This window comes from Vicia villosa, unplaced genomic scaffold, assembly GCF_029867415.1.
Source record: "Vicia villosa cultivar HV-30 ecotype Madison, WI unplaced genomic scaffold, Vvil1.0 ctg.000077F_1_1, whole genome shotgun sequence".
NCBI lineage: Eukaryota > Viridiplantae > Streptophyta > Magnoliopsida > Fabales > Fabaceae > Vicia > Vicia villosa.
The window spans coordinates 783,499-793,051 of NW_026705001.1; the positions used below are offsets into that span (position 1 = coordinate 783,499).

General features: G+C 37.2%; 1 protein-coding gene across 1 annotated transcript; it reads right to left on the bottom strand.

Moving 5' to 3' along the window:
• Nucleotides 1-318: 318 nt before the first annotated feature.
• Nucleotides 319-8,903, bottom strand: LOC131623702 (uncharacterized). Its single transcript, XM_058894718.1, has 7 exons — nt 8,729-8,903; nt 1,445-1,581; nt 1,150-1,341; nt 953-1,063; nt 772-853; nt 584-679; nt 319-498 (listed from the first exon to the last, which is right to left on the bottom strand). Exons 2-7 carry the CDS (start codon nt 1,555-1,557, stop codon nt 394-396), a joined length of 699 nt encoding a protein of 232 aa, XP_058750701.1. The 5' UTR covers nt 1,558-1,581; nt 8,729-8,903; the 3' UTR covers nt 319-393.
• Between the last annotated feature and the right edge of the window lie 650 nt (nt 8,904-9,553).

The following is a 9,553-nucleotide window of genomic DNA, read 5'->3' on the forward strand; positions in this document are numbered from 1 at the left end:
ACCAGAGCGCTTTTCACAAAGCGCTTTTGTATGCTGCGTAATTTTTTAGTTTTTTTTGCTTTTTTACTGGTCTTTGCCAGCGCTTTTACTAAGAAGCGCTCTAGTATGTGGACCTTTAAGAGCGCTTTTTAGAAGCGCTGTAGTTGCTAAATGAGGTATTTTTATGTGCAGCCTATAATTTAATCCTCCCAGTCGACCTGTAATGTTTTCGACCTGTAATATTTTCGACCTGTAATATATTTTCGACCTGTAATATATTTTCGACTATATTATTTCAGCCATCAGTAAGACAATATATATACTAATATATACCATTATAATATCCAAAATTATATATATACATCATTACAAAATTATATATATACATCATTACAAAATCAACAATATTATAGTTCAAATCTGCATGAAAAATTGCTTAATATAAAATTGACACAATTCCTCTTTGATTTCTTCTAACTTTAGCTTCGAGTACCCAGCAGCACGGAATTCGTCAAGGTACTATAAAACAAAAACATAATATGAATAATATATTTAGGTAAATGTAATAAATTATATGAAATTATCTTAAGTTATAACTTTATACCGTGGGAGGAATCTCTAATTGATTCGCCTGAATGATTTCTTTCATAAACCTCAATACAAAGTATCCGCAGTCTGAACTGTTACGCTGTATCGGACACTACATAGAAAAACAAATAAGATTCTATATAAGTTGTCTTGTTTTACCAAGTAGCATAAATATTATAAGCAAATTTGTGAAAAGTAATGTACCTGCACTTCGATCCAGGTGATGTTGTTTGATTTAGTCCGGGATACCTGTGCGTCCCGTTGACTACGGAATACTTGTATTGATCTAATTAACAAATATATAAAAGCATATGTTTAGATCAATCCCACAAATAAGTAAATATATAAATATACACGAATATATATTTAGAACGATCCCACTTACAAATCAACGATTTCCTTCATGGCCGGATAATTGGTCCATTCACCCTTTACCGAATTCAGATAATACACGACTTCCCTTATCGGGTTGATAGCAAGCAGCAACCAGTGTGCTCTATAAATTAAAACAATAGGTTATATGAAAATATTGCTATACACTAAAGAAACAGAGATTAGATGAATAAAGAATGAGAAACTAACCCTACTGGTCGGGTATTATACGCCCAAAGATGCAGACATTCTGTATTGCCGGTGGACATGAATCTATCGACTAAGCGCTGTCTAACAGATTCCGGATCCGAAACAATTTCCATTCCGCTGCAATGGGCGGAAGACACGAACCGGAATCTGTTAGACAATGCAGTCCCGCGCAACACTCTGTCATACAACAACCTTAAATAAAAACATAATAAACATTAGATTCTTTTTATTGAAAAGTGTAAATAAATTATATTGTGGGACTAATTAAATAATATATCGGATGAGTGAATATTACCGGATGTATGATTGCATATTACTGACGCCTAGTTGATCCTGGTCAAAAATCTCTTGCAAGTCGTCAATTGTAATATGTGACTTGAACTCAATACCGAAGACACTTTCATCCATATCGATTTCCCGTAAAGCACCATCCTTCATATCGGACATATCAACCATTGTTGCGAGTGTCGCCCGGTATCGAGGCACAAAAGCACCGCCTTTTCTTGCCGCTTGCTTCGGAGGACCACTGGGTGGTACGCTACGAACCTGCTGCGTCACTTGTTGTGACTCCCGAGCGGATGCCTAAAAATCATATAAGTTAGGTAAAATATAAAATCATGCATATTTTGATTCAGATTATATATTAACACTTTAAATGTACCTCTTTTAGCGATGCAACAGACTCCTCCTCCTGTAAAATCCCTTTACCCTTAATTGCGGGTTTTATAGGAGCAGTCTAAAAATAAAATGTAAAACATAATTAATAAACGGTTTAGAATTGACATTCGAAAACTAAATGATTCATAATCGTTTTCAATTTACCTCATCACTAATGGTAATGAGCTCCGAGGGCCATGCAACAAACGATCCTATTGCATCTCGCAGCAATGTCGTCTCTGAGACCATGTCAGGTACCGGTAGAATCGCATCACGATCTAATACAACATCCACCGATACTTTCAGGTGTCCATCCGGGAGCGGTCTGTGGTGAAGTAAATCTCCCGAAGTGTTGTGCACTTTTCCCTTGCCAACTAGTCGATAATTCGGTTCCGATAAGTATAGTTGGCAAGATGAAATGCCCTAAACCAAAAGTAAATATAAAGTCATTATCATTAATAAAATAGAACAGTTTGTAAGGAAAAAAACTTATAATTACCTCGGGAAATTTCTTTTGATAGTTGATACTAGCCTTATCACTAGTTTCTCTCACCGATGAAGTGTTGCACTTTTCTCTCATATACATATCTTTATCTCTTTGCAATTCAGAGACCTGTGCTTGCAATTCCTGCAACTTTTGCAACACTTCTTCATTGGTAAGATTTGATCTTCTCCTAGAACTCTTATAAAAAGAGGTTGGAGTCACACCATGACCCTTACCCCTCACCCGACCGGGATACTCGGGAGCATCTAGTACTCTACTAAGTACGCTCTCCTCACCGGTGGATGCCGATTGCGACAAGGTCTCCTGTAATTCATTTACATTTAAATAATTATTAGTGGAGATAAAAAGTCATTTATATATTAAAAAACATTTGATTTAATTAAAGACACAGTATTATACTTACACATTCAGTATAAACTCTCTGAACATCGGGATCGACAGCGTGATTCTTGCCCACACGAGCTTCCTTCCACAACACATGTACAGGAAGTGAAGCTTCCTCACTTTTAGTCTCCTCCAACTATGCATTGACACAAACGATAAAATCGTCAATTAAAACATGCACATGTAGACAATTAATTAAATCGAATTTCTATTTACTTACAATTTTATCCTCTAAGCGTGCATATCCCAAACGCCCTTTTTTGTATGGATACGCGGGTTTGGATGCTCTCTCCCTATTCGTGGCACTCTTTTTCTGAAAAGCTTCATCTCTTTGCTTTACAAACTCAGCCCAATCTGCTTCATCAATGAAGGTCGCATACTTTGTTGGCCGTCCCGGTGCAACTTCAAGAAATTTTCCATCTTTATCCTTAAGATAGGTGTTTGTCAAAAAACTTTTCCACCCTCTATATCTCTTGCCGGCCAAACTAAGTATGTAGCTTTTACGTTCATCTGGTATCTCAAAAGTCCTCTGCAAAAAGAGTACGCATAGTGTGTTAGTATAAATAATTTAAACAATTTATCGTCAAGATAATAACAACAATTAACCATATATGATATATACCTGAAGCTCTTCCCAAATCGCTTGTTTTTTCTCCTCCAATTCTAAATTTTTCGTCTTCGATTTCCAGGTAGCTATGGAGACTGGAATATGCATACGGACAAGTGTACCAATATAACTTGTCAACTTTGCAGAATTAGGACCAATTGGTTGTTTATCAGAATTCCATTCCAATCGGTATACTAATCCTTGGTCTCTATGTCGTATGATATCCCTCATAATAGTGATGCCTCGTGCAACCTCTTTTGCTTCAGTATCAGGTGGAGCATTTGTATCCGAAGCAACTCTTTCTTGTGAGTTTTCTTGTAAGTTTTCAGGTGGGTTTTCAGGTGGAGCATCTCTATCTGAAGCCATTGAACCTGTATCAAACAAACTAAAGCACATTAGTACACTATTAATAAGCTAACAATCTATACAAGTCAAATGGAAGTCAAACCATGCATGTACAAGTAAATCGGAAACGAAATCGGTACAAATCAAAATAAGCGTAAAAAAAGAAAGTTATCGGAATTGAACGAAATTTACATGGCTATGGTAAAACGTCGCCACGGACTCAAAAACAAAGTCGGTTTTCCGAAATTCAGACCCTAAGCCCGACTTTTGATTACGGGCAGAAGCAAAACCGATAAAAAAATAGTCCCGAAATGTAAAGATAAGTGCATGAGCAGCTCCGGAATCGTCAAAATAGTATAGTTACATGTAAAGAAGTCAACAAGCGGATACATGGTTCAAAAGTTATGTACAAAACGAGAATATGCACCAAATTGAATAAAACAAATTAGTCGGACTATGTATACTATTACCTTTATCACTAACGTCTCTTTCTTTTCTTGGTAGGTTTATGTACTACGCGTCTCTTAACAATGCGGACGGTTGGATTGATCCAAATACCCTCATTATGATCATTTCTAATACAAGATTCATTCTCATTTTGATCGTTTCTTGTACAAGATTCAATGCCAACACCAATATCACCTTGATCTTCAATTTTTTCATCAACTATTTTGTTAGATAAAAGCACTATAGACCATTTCGTACTTGTCGGATCATTGACATAGAACACTTGTTTAGCTTGAGAGGCTAGAATGAAAGGCTCATCTTTGTACCCTACCCTATTGAGATCCACTTGCAAAAATCCTGACTTATCCATTCGTACGCCACTATTATTTTCAACCCACTTGCAACCAAATACAGGAATCTGAAACTTCGCGTAATCAAACACCAAAATGCGCTCGATAACCCCAAAATATGACAAATTTGCAAATTTCGGATTTAAGTCATTCGCACTTGATATGTGCATAGCTTCAGCTACCAAGGTAACACCACTATTTTGCATAGTACTTTTATCATCCTGTTCTTTGGTATAAAATGTGTATCCATTAATTGCGTATGCGCTATAAGAAAGTACAATTACAGATGGACCATAGGCTAAACATCTCAACCTTTCTGTTACTGAAGCAGGATCTGAACGATACTTTGAATAAATATGATCTCTAAACCACGATATGAAACTTCGATTGTGCTCTCGTACTATCCAGTTCTCATTTCTATTTGGATTTAAATCTCGGAGAACAACTTTGTGCATTTCAACAAACGGCTCAACCTCAATCTCATTGTGCAGAACATACAAGTGCACTTGATCCCGTTCGACCATTGATACTGTCACAACTTTATTTCCAATTAGCCTTTTTCCTTCTTTTTTTTCGACAATATGAGATTTGGGGAGTCCAATTGATTGAACATTTGACAGATATTCAGTACAAAACTCAACCGCTTCTTCAGCAACGTATCGCTCGGCAATACAACCCTCCGGTCGACTTCTGTTTTTCACGTACCCTTTTAATATTTTCATATAACGTTCAGCAGGGTACATCCATCTCATATAAGCTGGTCCGCACAGTTGTGTCTCTTTCACAAGATGAACGACTAGATGAACCATTATGTCAAAAAACGAGGGAGGAAAATACATTTCAAGATCACATAAAGTAACAACTATCTCATTTTGCAATGTTGGTAAGATCGCGGGATCGACCACCTTACTGCAAATAGACCTGAAGAAGAAACACAGCTTAGTTATTGCGCTTCTTACTTTTTCTGGCAGAATAGAACGTATACCTATTGGTAAAAAATGTTCCATTATAACATGGCAATCATGCGTCTTCAAACTCTTTAACTTGAGGTCTTTCATGGACACAAGTCTTCTAATATCTGAAGAGTAGCCTTCTGGAACTTTTACTTCACTGAGGAACTTACACAATGTTTTCTTCTCCTTTCTAGATAGAGTGTAAACAGCAGGTGGCAGATATGTTCGTCTTCCTTTCGTCACGGGCCCCAATTCAGTTCTCATCCCCATGTTTACCATGTCATTCCTTATGTTAACGCCATCCTTAGACTTTCCTTGTATATTGAGTAGCGTACCTATAACGCTGTCAAATACATTTTTTTCAATATGCATAACATCCAGGAAATGTCTTACGTACAACGACTTCCAATATGGAAGTTCAAAGAAAATTGACTTCTTCTTCCACCCACCCTTGACAATTGAATGTGCAAAAGGCTTGCCAAACTGAGTGCTCACATCTTTCACCTTTTCAAAAATTTGATCACCTGACAAAAAAGGCGGGGCTGTACGATGTTCGGCCTCTCCATTGAATGCTTTTCTCCACCCACGGTAGTGATGATTAGAATTTAAGAATCTACGATGGCCGAGAAAGACATTCTTCTGACAAAGCGCCAATCGTGTCGTATCGGTTTCATCCTCACAAACAGGACACGCCTTTTGACCCTTGTTGCTGTACCCGGATAGATTTCCGTATGCTGGAAAATCATTAATTGTTCCAAACAACATCGCCCTCAAGTTGAAACTTTCTTTCCTATACCCATCGTAAACCTCCACACCTCTCTCCCACAAAAACTTTAAATCTTCGATTAAGGGTGCCAAGTATACGTCTATGTCATTCCCTGGTTGTTTAGGCCCAGAAATTAGCATAGATAACATCATGTACTTACGCTTCATACATAGCCACGGAGGTAAGTTATAAATCATAAGAATCACAGGCCATGTGCTATGCGAGATACTTTGAATACCATGCGGGTTCATTCCATCAGTAGACAATGACAACCGAAGGTTTCTTGCTTCTTTTCCAAATTCAGGATATTCAGTATCAACTTTACTCCATTGTGGTGAGTCTGCCGGATGTCGCAACTTTCCATCAATAATTCTTTCATCTGCATGCCAAGTCAAGTGTCTTGAATCGGTCTCACTACGATACATGCGTCTAAATCTCGGAATTATAGGAAAATACCATAAGACTTTAGCAGGAGACAACTTTTTCTTATATCGAGGGGCACCACATTTAGGACACTCATTCAACGCTGCATACTCGTTTCGAAACAAAACGCAATCGTTTGGACATGCGTGTATCTTATCATAGCTCATTCCAATAGAAGACAACATCTTTTTGGCTTCATACGTTCGATTGGGAAGAACATTATCCTCTGGTAGCATATCTTTCATAAGGGCTAATAACTCTGTGAAACTTTTATCCGACCATCCATTGTCCGCCTTTAAGTTGTACAACTTTAACACCGCAGACAATCTTGTGAATTTTGAACAACCATCATACAACGGTTTCTCTGCATCGCTTACCAACCTCTCAAACATTTTGGGACAATCCGCTAGATCTTCTTCCAGCGCTTCTGCAATCTCTTCGACACGATCACAATCGTATGTGTCTGTGCAATCGTCGTTTGAAGCATACTTCCTATTACACCTCGACCCAGCATTCCCGGTACTTTTCTCACCATGCATTGTCCAACATGTATAACTTCTATCAATTCCAAACCGTAGTAAATGAGATCCCAACTGATTCCCGTTAACCTTACCCCCGGCATAACAGCAACCCAAGCAAGGACACGGCATTCGAAGCGGGTCTTTGGAGTTCGCAACCGCAAACTCAACAAATTCCCATACCCCTTTCTCGTACTCTTTCGACAATCGGTTTGAATTCATCCATGTCTTATCCATGTCTTAATTAAGCTAAACAACAACGGTCAAACATCCACTCTTCACAAGTAACCCCTATGGCGAATTCAATTCACAAAGTTAGTAAGTACCTCCTATATTAACTCTCTAAACACATAAAACTAATGTGTTTCTGTCAAAACGCAAAGTATAAACGGAATGAATCCGAAGCAATAAAACGTAACATATATAATCACACAATTTCAGACAAATTCATCATAATACCAGTAATTTGAGAAAGAAATTTACCTCGGATGTTACCGAACTCAAGAAAACGCCAAACGTCGAACTAGGCTGGGAAACGATCAAACTTTCACTATACACAAGTTACCCCTATAGCAAATTCACAAAGTTAGTAACCACCAAGACAAAATCGATTGAACAAAGGAAATCAACAATAGTTTGATGTGTGTACATACTCCTAAATATGTAGTACCAGAGTCAATGATACGAGCTCCAAAGAGATCCAAAGTTATCAATCCAGTCAGACCTATACAAGAAATTCAATTCAATGTATGATTATAATAAGAATGGGTGAATAGCTCATGATGCAGTTAATTAAATACACCACTACTAACACTACTAACACAAGACACACGATGCAGTTAATTAAATACACCACTACTAACACGAAGCTATAAAACTTTTTGCTCAAAAGCAAACCTTATGAATCATCCTTGTCTATATACATTAACTCACTCTTGTTTCATTCTTTACCTTCTCTCTTCCTCATTAATTCAACTCTCATAAGGTATATATTATTACTATTATTATATATTATATATTATTTAATTTCTCTATGTGCTGTCATTCTCATACTTTACAGTACTTGGCATCCTTGAACAAGCCAATTTATTGTATAATATATACCATCACTCTCAATCTCATACACACACAACATATATATCATAGAGTTATTATATATAAATAAAAGTATATAATATATATTTTATCAAATTCCAAAATCTATATAGCTATGTATGTACTATCCATCTCAAACTTCCAGATATGTATTCATCAAATAGTTCCCTCAATGGAAATAACCTAACATTTTCCTCTAATTCAAGAAATACTCAAGTAAAAAACTCTTGTAGCTGCTGCAAGGCTTCATGTTTCTCCATGACAGTGCCCAACAATTGTATTTGTTAAGAAAAGAGGTAATTCAATTAACAAAATGCTGTGTTTTTGAGTGTAATCTAACAGATTGAGAAACACATACACTTGTTTTATATCTATCTTGCAATTTTCTCTCTTAGAATATATTATTAAACACAACAATCTCATAATGAATCTAAGAGGAAAAGAAAACAACAAAGAACAACAACTGATATTCACAAATACTCACAAACATGAAGCCTTCCAGATATGAAAGCTATGAGAAGTGTGATACCTGGGTGGCGCAAAGCAAGTTGCTACCAGAGGAGAAGAGACGGAGACGAAACGATGGTGGTGGACGGAGGAGAAGAAGTTCGCGCGATGGTGGTGGACGGAGGACCGACGACGGTGAGGGGTGGGGTTTCTGGTTCGCGTGCAGAGAGAAAAAGAAAGAGAGAAAGTGAGAAACAGTAGAAGCGTGTTTTTGGTTTTAATTTTAGTAATAAGGCTACTAAAGCGCTTCTGGAAAGCGCTCTCATAGCCTGGGCTATACCAGCGCTTTTGACAAAAAGCGCTCTCATTAAACACCCCTACCAGAGCGCTTTTGAAAAGCGCTTTCGTTCCCCCCACGTTCCCCCCACCTACCAGAGCGCTTTTGTAAAGCGCTTTCGTACCCCCCCCTACCAGAGCGCTTTTGAAAAGCGCTCTCATAACTCCCCCCTACCAGAGCGCTTCTTAAAAGCGCTTTCATACCCCCCCACTATTAGAGCGCTTTTTTAGCGTGTTTTTTAATTTTGTCTTTAGCGAAGCCTATGCCAGCGCTTTTCCTAAAAGCGCTTTCGTAGGGGTGCTGCTAAAAGCCAAATTTGGCGTAGTGATGGGAAAAAATCTATTATTGATCTAAATATTTTTATATACGAAAATTACTATTGATCCAAATATTTTTGTACTTGATACCTAATCAAAATAATATTTGTATACGGGAAAAAAATCTATTATTGTTCTATATATTTTTATATACGAAAATGGTATTTATGATCCAAATATTTTTGATTCAAAAATGGTATACAAAAAAAAATTATTATTGATTTAAATATTTTTATATAAGAAAATTTACTAT